Genomic DNA, 16,416 nt, shown 5'->3' on the forward strand with positions numbered 1-16,416 from the left:
GTTTTATAGTGATGATTGTGGTTGTCTGTCATATCCAATGATGACAGGAATAGCTTTTAAAGTAGAGAAGCCATTAGTTGGGACAGTTCCACTTTCTTGACCTCAGAAGTCTGGGTCCAGTGGTCTGAGTAGTCATCACAATTGGGGTATTCCTTAGTTGTATTGGATAACCATGACCTCTGTGCCTTGTCATACCCTTTGCTCTCTGTGGAGCGTTGTACAACAGCTTTCCTGGCCACTGGATTTCACTTTAGATCTCATCACCTTGTCCACGGGAGCTGACTTTGTGTGCTTGGACAGTCAGACCCCTATCTCACAAGGGTATGAGGCTAATCTCACCTGTCAAAACTGTACCAGGGTGTGGCTGCTGTCACATTCAAGCAGCTACTTGGAGCCACAGGTGAGAGCTCGGTGTCCAGTGGGGACCAAAGATGAGTGACGTGACAAGCCCCTTCACCAGAGGTGCTACCCCTCCATAGACACTCTATATACACCCAACAGTTTTATAGAACTGTAGTGGTATTTGTAGTGTTCTAGTTTGTTCTGTAGTTTTATTTAAATACATTATTTGTTACTCAGTTAAGTGGTAGTTTGTCTTTTCTATACTTTTTTAATTATTTCCTTGAAACTTGGGCTAATTGGAGCAGCCACTTAATTGGGCCAAAATGTACTGGTACTGATGTGTCCCAATTAATTGGAATCTGCTGTATAGTAAAGTGGTCAGCAGAGGAGATTTTGAAAGGGGTGATATCTCTTGGACGGCAACTGGTGAGTGTTTTAGTTTTGAATGGCTATTGTGTTGTTAAACTGACTTTTAAGGCTCTATATTCTTTTGCCACTTGAGGATAATTGTTAGGCATTCCATTTTCTGACCAAAAGCAAGTAAAAGTATGCAGGACAGATAATTATTTGTGAGTGTATATGCAGTTTGGACTCTAGTTTCAGTCCAGCTTTTGTTAATGTCATAAGAATGTTCCCAAACTTGGATCCAGAATGGTGAGAACATCCTGGAGAAAAATTTATTTTAATTAATGTTTCATTCAACTATTCCTCTTTGGATTCTTTAACACAAAAATAACTAACATGTTTTGTTTAATGAAATGAATTTGGATTTGCTATGACCTTTCTCTCTGGCAGATTCCAGGTAAAATCTATGTTTATTTACTTCCTGCTGTTTAGTTCATTTGTTTTCTCTGTCTTCTTGGTCCTGCACGTTTCTCTGCCTCTTGTGCTTTGTTGCATTGTTATAAAGTTGTTTCTGATTCACATCAAGAGATTCATACCTTTGGCTCCTCCCGCTTCCTTCAAACAAAAGGTGTAGAAATGGACACTTGCAAGGGTCCCAGCTATGCCTGCCTGTTTATCAGCTATGTAGAAGAGTCTGTGTTCCAAGCCTACACAGGTGGTCGTCCTGCACTTTTCCTATGCTACATCGATGACTGCATTGGTGTTGCTTCCTACAGCCATGCTGAACTCATCAACTTTATCCACTTTGCCTCCAACTTCCACCCTGCTCTCAAATTCACCTGGTCCATTTCTTCCCTTTCTCAATCTCACTGGCTCTATCTCCGGAGACAGCTTATCCACCAATGTCTGTTACAAACCCATGGACTGTCACAGCTACCTAGACTACACCTCGTCCTACCCTACTACTTGTAAAAACGCCATCCCCTTTTCTCAATCCCGTCATCTCCACCACATCTGTTTTCAGGATGAAGGTTTTCATTCTAGAACGAAAGAGATGTCCTGCTTTTTCAAAAACAGGGGCTTCCCTTCCTACACCATTAATGCTGCCCTCAGCCGCATCTCTTCTATTTCACACACATTTCCTTTTGCCCCATCCTCCCGCCACCCTACCAGGGATAGGGGTCCTCTTGTCCTCACCTACCACCCCACTCCACGTCTAGCACATAATTTTGCAAAACTTCCGCCACTTCCAACGGGATCCCACCACCAAACACATCTTTCTCTCCTGCTTTCTGCTTTCCACAGGGATCGCTCCCTACATGACTCCCTTGTCCATTCATCCCTCCCTACTGATCTCCTTCCTGGCACTTACCCCTTGCAAGCGGAACAAGTGCCACAGCAGAGCCTACACCTCCTCCCTCATTACCATTCAGGCCCTAAACAGTCCTTCCAAGTGAGGCGACACTTCACCTGTGAGTCCAGGTTCATTTACTGTGTTTGTTGCTCCCGGTGTGGCCAACTGTACATCGGTGAGACCTGACGTAGATTGGGAGACTGCTTCGCCGAGCATCTATGCTCTCTCTACCAGAACAAGTGGGATCTCCCAATGGCCACTCATTTTAATTACGCTTCCCATTCCCCTTCCGATATGTCCATCCATGGCCTCCTCCACTGTCATAATGAGGCCACGCTTAGGCTGGAGAAACAATACCTTGTATTCCGTTTGGGTAGCCTCCAACCTGATGGCATGAACATCGATTTCTCAAACTTACAGTAATCCCGCCCCCCCCCCAACTCTTGTTCTCCATTTCCCATCTCCTTTTCTCTCTCTCTCTCTCTCTCTCTCTCTCTCTCTCTTTCACCTCATCTCACTAATCAACTTTCCAGGTCTCTACTTCATACCTTCCCCCACCTCTTAAATCTACTCCTCGGCATTTTTTCTCCAGGCCTGCTGAAGAGATTCAACCAGAAATGTCAACTGTACTTTTTTCCATAGATGCTGCCTGCCTACTGTGTTCTTCCAGCATTTTGTGTATGTTGCTCGGTTTTTGAGCATCTGCAGAATATTTTCTTGTTTGTCACATCAAGGGCTTATCTATATTATCAGTATGGAATTGTTTGCTCTTTCCTTATTAGGTCTTGTCCCTGTGACTATGTTCACAGACTTGAACTAATTCTCTCAGACTTGATCCACTAATTCTGGGTCAGTTGTCACCAGTTTTTACATATAAATATATGACCACATTGTTTTACCTATTTCTTAATTGGATTAGATTTCATTGATATTATTAATGTATCTTGAAATATTAGAGAGATCAATTAATCAATAGAACAGTGTATGGACAGTGAGGAACGGTTTGTAACTGCTGATTAGATTGGATTTTTACTGACAGATGAAGCAATTGTTTTTACCTTACTTTGGCATAGTGCTGGAGCATCTCAGCACAATGCAGCTACAATGATCTACGGTGAGCTTCTGGGAAGATGGAACAAGATTTAAACTTGATGTGTTTGTTTTATTCAACAGGTTGTTCCTATCTTGCTTCACTTAATAAGTGCAATCAGTAGTGTACGCCTATATATTCCAAAAGACCTGAGGCCACTGGACAACAGGCAAAGTGTTTTGAAATCAATACAGGTAAATTACATTATTTCTAAGTATGGATTCTAATTTTAGGCCTAGCCCCAGTTATATCACATTCGTATTAGTCATATTCAGATTTCATGATTGCAGTGGCAAAAATGGAAGAAAGAAAATAATTTGATTGAAACATATTTTAATTTATTCTTTTTTAAATTGCTGCAGAACAGCTTGCATGTGGTGTACTTTTATTATTCTTTGTACATTAGGAAGTACAGAAGAGATTTCCTGATGGTGTACCTTTATTGGATCCAGTCGATGATATGGGAATCAAGGATCAGGGACTGAAAAAAGTAATCCAGAAAATTGAGGCTTTTGAACACAGAATGTATTCACATTCCATGCACAATGACTCAAATTTGGAAACTGTCTATGGACTTTGTGAAAGGAAAGCACAGGTAATGAATGCAGCTTGATTACACCTTTTTAAGATTTTAAAAAATATGTGTGTATGAAAATGTTGTGGAACATACTGCTTTACCAAGGGGTGTTGGCACTTTAATGTATATTAAGAATGTATTAAGTTCCTTTATGTCTATCTGTTTCCTTCAGCAACGGTGTTATTTCCAAAGTTGATTTTATTCAGACTCTCTAATAGTAAGTGTAATTACTATGTCAGTTGATAAACATGGCATTGTTTCATATCTTACAAATTCAGAAAAAAAAAGATAAAAGAGTTGCCAAAAATCAGAAATGGCAACACAAATTGTTTGGCTTGCTTAAAGAATGATCACTATTCACCAGTTGGTGATGTTGAAATGTGAAAGGTAAGCAAAAGTTAATATTCCACAAGTTGATGAAGAGTTATCATTGTAACTCCAGTTCAATATTCCCGTCTCTGTATAGATTGCAGCAGATATCAAAGCAGCAAAACGAGAATTGAAGAAAGCTCGAACGGTTTTGCAGATGGATGAATTGAAATGCCGTAAACGTGTGATCAGACGATTAGGTTTTGCTACTTCGTCCGACGTCATTGAAATGAAAGGACGAGTTGCTTGTGAAATAAGCAGGTAAGGGTCACTAAACTAGCAATCTCTATTAATACTGTCCATATTCTCTGAAAATGTTAGAATATCAATAATTTCCTGATAATTCATAAACTTATTTTAAAACTCAGTTGCAAATGTACATTGTAAAGTTTCTGTAGAGACCTGGATGTTTATTATTTCCTTATGATGTATTCAGAATGCAGCTTTGATACCAGTGCCCAGCAATTTGATTTTATTACAACACTGCAGTGGATGCCTGAATCAAGCTCTTGCTATGTTTCACAGGCTGTTTTTCAAGCCTGGTATGTTTTATTATTTAACATTATGCAAAATAGGTACAGCATTAACCGTAACTAAGTTCATTGTCTAAATGTGTTGATAATCTACTTAAGAAAAATCTGTTTGATTAATGAATTGATACTTAATATGCATTGTTGCATTCAGCATTGAAACTGGAACCCAGAGAGATTGCTTTGAAGTAATTTGAGGCTGAAGGCGTTATAGTCCTTGAAGGTGTCTTTGGCATAACTTAATGTTGCCTGGTATCAATCAGTTTAAATCAACAAATCATCCTAGTGACTCATTTTCAAAAAAAATCTTAGGGCATTAAACTCTCTGAGATTTTCTGCAAGCTTCTGCTTTTGTAGAATTCTTTAAGAACCCAAGGGAACTTGATTTAGACAGTTAATTTTGGTTCTGCTCTATCTAAAAACTTTAAATGCTGCACCATTCCATTGTCTTAACTTTGGTTTCAGTGCATCTCCATTTAAAATTAATTCATGCAGCTAGTTTTTATTGCTATTAAACAAATAAAAGTTCAAAGTAAAAATTATTATCAAAGGACATGCACGTCACCACATGCAGTCCTCAGATTCTTTTTCTGTGGGCAAACTTTGCAAATCTATATAACAGTAATTGTAAACAAGATCTGTAAACTGTAAACATCATGAACTGTAAACAAATGGTGCAAATGCAGATAATAAATAAATAACGAGAATGGAATAACATGATAAGAGTCCTTCAATGAGTGTAGTTATCCCCTTTTGCTCAAAAACCTGATGTTTTGTTTTTTAGTGCAGATGAGCTTCTTCTGACTGAAATGATGTTTAATGGCATCTTTAATGATTTGACTGCTGAGCAGGCAACAGCTTTACTTAGCTGTTTTGTGTTTCAGGAGAAGGTAAGTACTCTCTTTTTTGCTTCAAAGAAAGTTACATAATAAATTGATTTTTCCTGATGGCGTAGGATGAAAAGTACAGTATAAGACCATAAGAATACAGGAGCAGAATTAGGTAATTTGGCCCATCGAGTCTGCTTTGCCGTTTCATCATGGCTGATCTGTTTTTCCTCTCATTCCAGTCTCCTGCCTTCCCCCTGTATCCCTTAATGCCCTAACCCTGAGGTGTAATCCAGTTCATTACACAACATCCCATCCCAAATTGCTTTTTCCCTAGTGGGCTCAACCATAAGCTGCTCTAAAAAGCCATCTCATAGGCATTCTACAAGTTCCTTCTTGATGATCCAACATCAACCAGAATTTCCCAATCTACCTGAGGAGTGAAATTCCCCATTGTAATTTATACCCCACATGCTGGCTATTGTTCATAGACTCTCATCAGGAACTTTTTACCGTTTACAGTTTCTAAACTCTACCCACATGTATTCTACATCTTCTGATATGTCATTTCTTTTTAAGGATTTGTTTTCAGTTTTTTAACCAACAGAGCCACCCTATCCCGTCTGCCCACCTGCCTTTCCTTTCGATAAGATGTGTATTGGCTGCTAAGCTCCCAAATGTGATTTTCTTTCAACCATGATTCAGTGATGCCCAGAATGTTACACCTGCAAATTTCTTGCTGCGCTACAAAATCATCTATCTTATTTTGTATACTGTGTGTATTCAAATATAGCACCTTCATCATCCTTTTCAGTAATGCCTCCAAGTTAGCAGTAGTTAAAATTCTTAACACATTTCTAAACTACTTGTGTTTTTATTCTGGAGAGTTCTATAATCTCTCCTTCACTCTCCTTTCCATTTATTTTATCCTTACTTTTCCAAGTTGTTGAACTGTTTTCCCCAACCCCTCCCCTACAAAATCCTACTCCTAACCCTAATTATGTCATTTGCCAGGACCCTGGTCCCAGCATGGTTTGCATAGAGCCCAGCCCAACTGAGCTGCTCCCTCTTTACCAAATAGTGGGGAAATATCCCATGAATTCAAACCTACTTCTTTTATTAAACATTTGCCATTTTGGACATGGCTCAGCTAACAATCTTCTTCTTATTATTATTAACTTTTTGGTTCTTTGTTTTAATTTGGTCCCTAGCTGTTCATGTTTCCTCAGCAGAGCCTCTTTCCTCCTCCTTCCAACATCATTGTTACCCGCATGGACCACGTCAACTGGATCTTTCCGCTCCCTTTCCAAATTCCTCTGTAGGTCCGATGAGATGACCTGAACCCAAGTATCAGGCAGATAGCACAACCTTCAGGACTCTTGATCCTTGCAACAGAGAATTGTGTCTATTCCCCTAACTATACTGTCCCGATTACAATTACATTCCTCTTTTCTCACCCCTCTTAAATACCTCCCTGAAGCACAGTGCCACAGTTTGGTTGCTCATGCTTCCTGTAGTGCCACTCAACCTCACAGGGAGCAACAGTGAAGTGTCGGGCAAGCTCAAGGGCTAAGGCTCCTCCAACACTACCTCTTGGTTTCCCCTCCCTGCCTCACTCACAGTTACACCCTCTTGTCCCTGGCCACAGAATGAATTTAAAGTAGTTAATCTAATGGGCCTGATGGCCTCCTGAAACACATGTCCAGGTCATTTTTCCCCTCCCTGATGCATCGTAGTGTTTGAAGTTCAGATTCAAGGTCATCACCTTGAGCCAGATTTCCTCAAGCAGCCAACACTTGGGGCAGGTGTGATCACCATGGGAACCACCAAATGCATTATGCAGCTGCAACACATTACCTGGTCCTGCATCCCTATTTAATTTGTTGTAGATAGTTTATTTATTTAATTATACAAAACTAATATATTTTTAAAAAACCCTTACCTGTTCTTACCTGCTACCCACCTGTGCCTTCTCACCAAAGCCTGTCGAGCCAAAGCCTCTTCACATTATCAGACCATGACGTCAAAGTTGGGGATGCCCAGTTTCACTCTTTCTTGTCTGAGGCTCTTGAAGTGTTTGAGAAAGACAATGAGGAAAAGTTGAATGCACTTAATTAAAAAACACAAAGAGATTAGAGTTGTCCTGCCCTTGCATAGGCGTTGTAACATCAATTAGCTTGTCAGCCAAACTTCATTCAAAAATGGTCTGAGGATCAGGTTATAGCATCCGTGCCCCTTGGTTTTATTGCAGACTCAATGGCATGACATAGTGAAGAAAAGGTGAAAAAGCAATGCTTCTGCTGGGGAAACAACAGGATGGCTTTGAACAGAAACTTCTTTTGTTCCTAACATAAACCACTGACCTTCTGCCAGCCAATGTGCCTTCCTACCTACTACCTCCTGACTGCACAGCGAACGTTTGAAAAACGGAGTACACCTGTACAATCTTTTAAAGAAATATTTGAGGATTCAAAGATTCATTTATTATCGAAGTATACAACTCTGAAATACTTCAATTCTCCGGGTAGCTATGAAACCAAGAAAGAAAAGAAGGGCAGCAAATCATCAACCCACAAATCCTACCCCTCCCCACAAAAAAGAAACAAACAAAAAAAACGGGATAGGCACATCAACCCCCAAATCCCTCCTCCAGCACAAAAACTGGACAAAACTAATCCGTCACATCGACCCCCAAATTTCCTCCTCCCACACAAGAAAAGGAAAATGGATCAGGCACATTGACCCCGAAATCCCTCTTCCTGCACAAAAAACAAACAAAATGGATCGGGCACAAAAAACCCAAGCAGATTGGGCAAAAAAAGCACAGAATTTAAAAACTGTAAGACTAAAAAAGTCCAAAGTCAAAATCCAAAACGCAGAAAAACCTGGGGAACACTCTCTCCAGGCCCAGCAGCAGACTTTTCACTGATCAAAAGACAGGCAGCTGGCGCTCGTCCCTCCACACTTGCTTCAGTCTACCTCATTAATCGGTGAACAATGGGATCCTGAATTAGCGAAATGGAGCCCAACATCAGATTGCACCTCGTCCTGCAGCCTGCCCACCAAAAGGGATCACTTAAATAAAAGTTGTGTGTTTAAGGTCTGTTAGTGAACACTTACTCAGTGGAATATTTTTTGTTTTCCTCCTGTGTATCATTATTTGTCAATGGTGCTTTAATTTGTATTGAAAACTAGACTTGAATCCTCAGCTAAGAGGGTAGCACTTGTTAATCATTATTTTGATTAAGAGGATTAAGAATTGTATTCATATGAGAGAATTGCAGATACCTGGTACTTGTTTAATTTCCCCATGCCACGACACTTGAAAATCAGGCCGAGGTATGGAGGAATTTCTATAAATTCAACTCCCAATAACTTCCAGAAAAGTGGAAACAAATATTTTTGAATTGCAATACTTAGCAATTTTTAAAAATTTCTTTTTCATTTTCAGTCCTACCTGAAACAATTTAATTCAACACTTCACAACTTTACCCTGACCAAAAGTGGCCTAGAGGCTTTAATGCCAGAAAGAAAATCCTTATGTATTTTCATTTATTCTTTTTTTAAACACACTGTGTTGTCTTTTCAGAAGGCTAAAATTTTAAAAGCATTTGTTCTGTGTGATCTTTCATTCGCGGTATAATTCTCAATCTGAACATCAAAATCTCTTTATACCCTCTTCTTGAGATGTGTCCAAAAAAACTAGAAATATCAATGTTATCTGATCTGTGAAGCTCTGTTTTATGCAAATAAATCAATAAAGGCTGTAAACTGTGACATTCCTAATCCTGTATGTCATTAATTCTGTGAATTATTCATTGAGTTATAACAATTATTGAATAATTAATTTGGATTGTTGTTTTCTAATTTATAGGCAAATGAAATGCCTAAACTGACAGAACAACTTGCAGGTCCTTTACGCCAGATGCAGGTAAGGCCTTTTTCTTAGTCTAAGCTCAGGATAGTTCAGGTGCTAGAAATGTAAAGTAAAAAATGGAGATTGTTGGAAAACTGAGTAGGCAGGGCAGGATCTTTGGATTGAGGAATGGGGTTAATATATTAGATAGATAATCTTTCACCAGAATTAGGAAAAATTAGTAAAAAAGACAAATTTTAAGTTGTGGAGATAAGAGAAAAAGAGGAAACAAAACAGGTCTATGTTAGGTGACCACAACTACCAGATATTACTATTACCGTAGATTTCGCACTACAGAGCGCACCTGATTAAAAGCCGCTGGCTCTAATTTTAGAAAGAAAATCAATTTTGTACTTGTACAAGCCGCACCGGATTTTAGGCCGCACCGGATTTTCGGCCGCAGGTGTTCCACGTTGTAATATGAGATATTTACACAGAAAGATATTACACGTGAGGATTTTTTAACTTTTAATTAAATCCATATGGTAACATAAACAAATACATATTGCAAATGCTTTTTTTCGAACCGTGCCTGTAACGCGGCTACTTTTAAATATACGTTGCGTATACTTTTTTACTGAACAACATTCCAATATCTCCTAACGACTGGTAAAAAATATATATACTGCAGCCTACCAGGAAAAGTTATTGATCGCCTTTAACTTAAAAGCAGCGTTTGCTCAGATCTAATGCCACTCGCATAATGCGCTCGCCCCCCTCCTTCCCGTTTATCGCAAACCGGTATTTTTCCCACAAGACGCGGCGAAACCGGGTATGACGTCATAGCATCCCGCGATGTAGTACAGAAAACAAATATAGTTAAAACACTTCTAACTTTAACTAACAAATGAATTACTAAGCGAAAATATTATAAACTAAATAACTGCCATAAAGGCAGCACAATGCTTTTCTTCGAGTGTTTTCCATGTTGATGAGGGTGAGTACAAATGACTGATTTACAATAATTTAATTGTGAAAGTGCGCTTGATTTATCGTACAATTTCATTGGACCTCTGTGAACTACTCATCAATTTTATTGGTCTACTGTTACGAGGCAAAATGTTTTTGGCGGCATGAAAAAAACTATGCATTAGCCGCTCCGTATTAAAGGCCGCAGAGTTCAAAGCTGTTCAAAATGTGGGGAAAAAGTAGCGGCTTATAATCCGACATCTACGGTACTTGTTACGTACCCCGTAACTGGGTTGTCAAACCAGCAGAAATGGAACACTCGTTGGAGTCTGCAGTTACTAGAAACTAATAATGTTTATTAGTAAATTAAGTAATACAGTACACTAAATGCAAGGATAGAAATGTAACAGGGCCAAGGACCACGGGACAAGAAGACAATGGAAGGTTTACCTGAAGTTTCAGCTGGTTCTGCTGGTTCTCCAGGGTCTCATGGCGTGTCTGCTGTATCTTAGCAAACCCACTATTTTATCCCCCCCCCCCCCCGATGGGGTATCACCTGTCCATCAAACTTCACCACTTCCTGTTGTCTTAGCTGGAGTGTTAACGAACAGTTCAGGTTCAAAGGAACTGTCCGTGGCAGTATTGGTGCAGACGCCAAAATACTGAATTGTGTGTGTGTGTGTGTGTGTGTGTGTGTGTGTGTGTGTGTCTCTCTCTCTCTCCCCCTCCCCCTCCCCCCTCTCTCCCTCCCCCCTCCCTCCCCCCTCCCTCCCCCCTCCCTCCCCCCCTCCCTCCCCCTCTCCCTCCCCCTCTCCCTCCCCCTCTCTCTCCCCCCTCTCTCTCCCCCCTCTCTCTCCCCCCTCTCTCTCCCCCCCCCTCTCTCCCCCTCCTCTCTCCCCCTCTCTCCCCTCTCTCTCTCTCATTAGCATTTTGGATGGCTCTCCTTTATCTCTCTCGTATTAGCAGCATCCATTCTGCAGCTCTGCTTGGCTTCACACATAACATACTAAAGCAGGGGTGTCAAACTCATTTTAGGTCACGGGCCGGATTGAGCAAAATGCAACTTCATGCGGGCCGGATCAGTCGGACGCGTGCGAACGCAGCTTTCGTTGTCTCTGTTTTTTCAGCCTGCTCTCAAATCAGTCTCTGCTATAACTACAAAGTGTTTCACTTTACAAATTCCGTTTCTTATGAAGAATACTGCCGAGCAAGACTGCCGAATAAACACTAAAAACCCTGAAAACCTGGTACCTGAATAAACTCAGCATTAGCCATATCATACACCATAGGCGCTTCGATTACTGGGGCCAGCTTTAATAGTAATTAGATATTATCTCGCGGGCCAAAGATAATTCCACCACGGGCCGGATTTGGCCCGCGGGCCTTGAGTTTGACATAAATGTACTAAAGCAATAGTATCTTTCCAGTTGGTTCTTGTTTTCAGCTATTTCTCTTACATAAAATGCCTAAATTTAATGTTGTTTCTGTATCTTTTAATCTGGATCCCACACTGGAAACCAACACCATTTAAGTATAAGCGGACTTCCAGAAGGACCTGCCTGCTGTTATTTCTTGGTTAATTCTGCTGGGGTTGCATTTGTTTTGACTTTTATTTAAATTGTTGCTACTTGTCCTGTATTGCAGCAATCATTGCATGTCAAAAGTTTTAAAAGAACAAAATGCAGTAAGTGTTTAGCAGACCAGATAGCATCTGCAACATTAGAAGCAAGGTATCATTTCAGCTTGATGACCTTGCATTATTTATTTATTATAATATCTCTTTCCTGTTTGAATCACTTTAGATTTATTTCCTTTCCAATGTAATCATCCTTTGTAAACACTGATACAGACACTAATGCATTCCATTACTTTTTATCCTGAAACTCAGTATAGAGCTCTTCAAAGCCCTAACTCACATTTGTCAAATTTCTTTTTTTGACTATTATATTTGTAGACTGTGTAACTTGCTATTTTATCACTTTTAATTTCTTTCCCAAATTCTTTCATATTTGTCATATTCACATCCCCAGATCTTCCAATTTTAGTTAGCTATTTTATCTTTATAGCATTTTGAAACCTGAAAGAATCACTTTTTAAATATACATTAAACTATAAGTGTCTTTTACAAAAAAGAAACATTGTTCATCTCAGTATTCTGCACCATTTTATTTTTCCACCTTGTTTCACTCTCAATCTTTGTTTAGTTTTTATTTTCTTGATCGTTATTTTCAGTTATTTAAGTTCTAGATGAGGTTATGTTATTGTCACTAATCATCAAGTTTTGCAGCATTTAAGCTTGTTAGGTTTAATTGTCATTCAGCCATACGTGAATACCCATGAATACAGCCAACGAAACAGCGTTACTCTGGGACCATATAACAATTACAGCACGAAAACAGGCCATCTCGGCCCTTCTAGTCCATGCTGAACACTTACTGTCACCTAGTCCCACCTACCTGCACTCAGCCCATAACCCTCCATTCCTTTCCTGTCCATATACCTATGCAATTTTTTTTTAATGACAAAATCGAACCTGCCTCTACCACTTCTGGAAGCTCGTTCCACATAGCTACCACTCTCTGAGTAAAGAAGTTCCCCCTCGTGTTACCCCTAAACTTTTGCCCCTTAACTCTCAAGAACATTACAAAATGTTTTTGGCATGAAGGGCAGCCCAATGAAGCTTATGATGAAGTTTAGGCACACATTCGAAGATAAAAGGAAGAAACCTTCTCCCTGCATTTTCAAACTACAGAGACAGCTTCATTGCTTGTGCCATAAAGGGGCCTTTCAACTAGGTGAGAGGCATCGTTGAAGGATGGAGCAAGTTGTGAAGAGCGCGCTGTCATGCGACACGAATGCTTTAAGCATTCGACTGTCTCATAATGTTTGCGGAGCTGAACAGAGAAGTTAGAGAGGAGGTACCAAGGTGCAAAACGCAGTATCACCAGTCACACACAGCACAAGACACATAGAAGATATCAGTAAAATATAATCATACAAAACATACAGTCTAGATCCCTGAATCCATTAATATTGCAGCAGCCTGGAGTCAACACACTACAAGTTACTTACCGTAGATTCCGGATTATAAGCCGCTACTTTTTCCCCACATTTTGAACAGCTTTGAACTCTGCGGCCTTTAATCCAGAGCGGCTAATACATGGTTTTTTTTCATGCCGCCTCGTAAACATTTTGCCTCGTAACAGTAGACCAATAAAATTGATGAGTAGTTCACAGAGGTCCAATGAAATTGTACGATAAATCAAGCGCACTTTCACAATTAAATTATTGTAAATCAGTCATTTGTACTCACCCTCATCAACATGGAAAACACTCGAAGAAAAGCATTGTGCTGCCTTTATGGCAGTTACTTAGTTTATAATATTTTCGCTTAGTAATTCATTTGTTAGTTAAAGTTAGAAGTGTTTTAACTATATTTGTTTTCTGTACTACATCTGTATGACGTCACACCCGGTTTCGCCGCGTCTTGTGGGATACCGGTTTGCGATATACGGGAAGGTAGGGGCATTACGCGAGCACATCAGACCCGAGCGCATCAGACCCGAGCGAAAACGCTGCTTTTAAGTTAAAGGCGATCAATAACTTTTCCTGGTAGGCTGCAGTATATATATTTTTACCAGTCGCTAGGAGATATTGGAATGTTGTTCGTGCTGTTCAGTAAAAAAGTATATGCAACGTAATTTGTGTTACCGATACGTATGTATATTTAAAAGTAGCCGTATTACAGGCACGGTTCGAAAAAAAGCATTTGCAATATATATTTGTTTGTTGCCATATGGATTTAATTAAAAGTTAAAAAATCCTCACGTGTAATATCTTTCTGTGTAAATATCTCATATTACAACGTGGGACACCTGCGGCCGAAAATCCGGTGCGGCCTTTACAATTAAAAAATTGATTTTATTTCTAAAATTAGAGCCAGCGGCTTTTAATCAGGTGTGCTCTGTAGTCCGGAATCTACGGTAATTGTTTTACACAAATCTGGATCAAATAGCAGCTGTCTAATGTGCAAGGAAAACCTACTGTTTGAGGTTTCACCAGCATATTTAGCAATGTGAATGACAAGAAAGACCAAAGCTGCTTTATAAATAAAGAATTTATCCACTGTTAAGCCATTTGTATATTTCTAATTATAACATTTTTTCATGCCTGACTTCAGGAATGTGCCAGGAGAATTGCCAAAGTGTCAGCAGAAGCCAAACTGGAGGTTGATGAAGAAATGTATCTGGACTCCTTCCGTCCCCATTTAATGGATGTTGTATTTACATGGGCAAATGGATCTACTTTTGCTCAAATATGCAAAATGACAGAGGTCTTTGAAGGTAATATTGGTATTACTGTCATGTATTTTCATGTTCCTTTGAATTTTAAATTCAACAATAAACTTGTACTTTGCAGTGTTTTTCTACTACATTTGACATTTAGAAATTGTGACTTACAAAGATTCAAAAACATTGGTGTAGGTAAACACCAATGCCCTTCCATTCTGTTCCCCGGAAAAGCATTCTAAGTAGTGGTGTTACGTACCCCGTAACTGGGTCACTTACCAGCAAAGATAGAGAGGTCCGTTGAAGTCTGATGGTACTATTTTTAAAAGTCTTTATTTATAAGGAGGCACAAAAATAAGATTAATGCAAACATTCAGATAATATACGTCGTCAATACTCAATCTAAAAGCGCGGGTATAGTAATAATCATCAATAAGAAATAGCTCTATCGTTTGTCTAGGGGATAATGTACTGTCCGATGGAAATATAAAAGTCACTCAGTTCCTGCAGGCTTCAGCCTTTGGGGACCGCTGGGTTTTCACTTGTTGGAGAGAGAGAGATTTTTGAGAAAAGAAACTTGCCCGGGTCTTTTATGAGGCCAATCCGTTGAGTCGGGGGAGTTGGTTCCCCGTTGTTAGTTCAAAGTCATTTTCCGTGGTACCAGCCACCAGTTCCCAGGCAAGGGAACCGAACACACGTGGCTTCCTTCAGATGGCTTCCCGCTATTACGGAATCGCTAGCGTTTCTTCTGGTGCGTCTGAGGGGCCGTCTCTACAGCCCCTCTTTTATCTTGACTCGCAGGGTAGTAGATGTTAATCAAGTTGGGGGTGATGCAATCTCTCTCTCAACCAGCCCACTTTGCCCGAGGGCTTGCACGTAGCCTAGTCCCCAATCCACAAATGTGTCTCCAAGAGACAATGGCCAATGTTGCGTTATTTTGCATCGCCGGGGAACGAGGCATTCAGCATGTCTCTCTCCCATTTCCTGGGTCCACTGACCCAACCCACTAGTGCTCTTGCGATTCTCACAAAGGAGGGGGCTGCGGGCATAACAGTGGATACAGCCCAATCCATCACAGATTAAGTCCTCCTCACCATTGAGGACATCTACAAGGAGCACTCTCTTCGGACAGCAGCATCCATCATCCAGCAACCCCACCATCCAAGCCATGCTCTCTTCTCAATGCTGCCATCAGGAAGGAGGTACAGGAGCCTTGGGTATCACACTGCCAGGTTCAGGAGCAGTAATTACCTCTCAACCATCAGGCTGCTGAACCAGAGTGAATAACTTCTTTCACCCTAACACTAAACTGATTCCGCAACCTATGGACACACTTTCAAGGACTCTGCAATTCGTGTTCTCAATATTTATTACTTATTAAAGTTCAAAGTAAATTTATTATCAAAATACATATATGTCACTATACACAACCCTGAGATTCATTTTCATTTATTTTTTATTATTATTTAGTTTCTTTTTAGTATTTGCACAACTTGTCTTTTGTGCATTGGTTGGTTGTCTTGATTTTGTATACAGTTTTTCATTGATTCTGTTGTGTTTCTTTGCATTTATTGTGAATGCTTGCAAGAAAATGAATTTGAGGGTAGTATATGCTGACATATGAACTTTGATAATACATTTTGTTTGAACTTTGAATTTTAATAATGCTGCAACAGTGTCATCTTAGCACATTACTTTTCAAATGGGAAGCAAAAACGTTTTTATGTAACTGCCGTGAAAGTTTGCGCCTTTCCTCAGCTTTCTGATCTTTATTAACTGTCTCTTTTCTTGTAGCCTCACAGTTGATAACAGGCTGAGCATTTCCAGGATTATTTTTATTTACAATTACTAGTTTCAGCAGTATAATG

The 16,416-nt window shown here is 39.9% G+C and overlaps 1 protein-coding gene across 1 annotated transcript in view; it reads left to right on the forward strand.

Moving 5' to 3' along the window:
• The window catches only part of mtrex (Mtr4 exosome RNA helicase), a 107,583-nt gene that overhangs the window by 81,383 nt on the left and 9,784 nt on the right, over window positions 1-16,416 (forward strand). Inside the window, exons 20-25 of the mRNA XM_073064437.1 lie at window positions 3,215-3,325; window positions 3,538-3,726; window positions 4,175-4,338; window positions 5,392-5,497; window positions 9,309-9,365; window positions 14,440-14,602. Of these exons, the coding sequence (XP_072920538.1) occupies window positions 3,215-3,325; window positions 3,538-3,726; window positions 4,175-4,338; window positions 5,392-5,497; window positions 9,309-9,365; window positions 14,440-14,602 (790 nt within the window). The remainder of the gene's footprint in view (window positions 1-3,214; window positions 3,326-3,537; window positions 3,727-4,174; window positions 4,339-5,391; window positions 5,498-9,308; window positions 9,366-14,439; window positions 14,603-16,416) is intronic.

Source organism: Hemitrygon akajei, chromosome 13 (assembly GCF_048418815.1).
Source record: "Hemitrygon akajei chromosome 13, sHemAka1.3, whole genome shotgun sequence".
Taxonomy (NCBI): Eukaryota; Metazoa; Chordata; class Chondrichthyes; order Myliobatiformes; family Dasyatidae; genus Hemitrygon; species Hemitrygon akajei.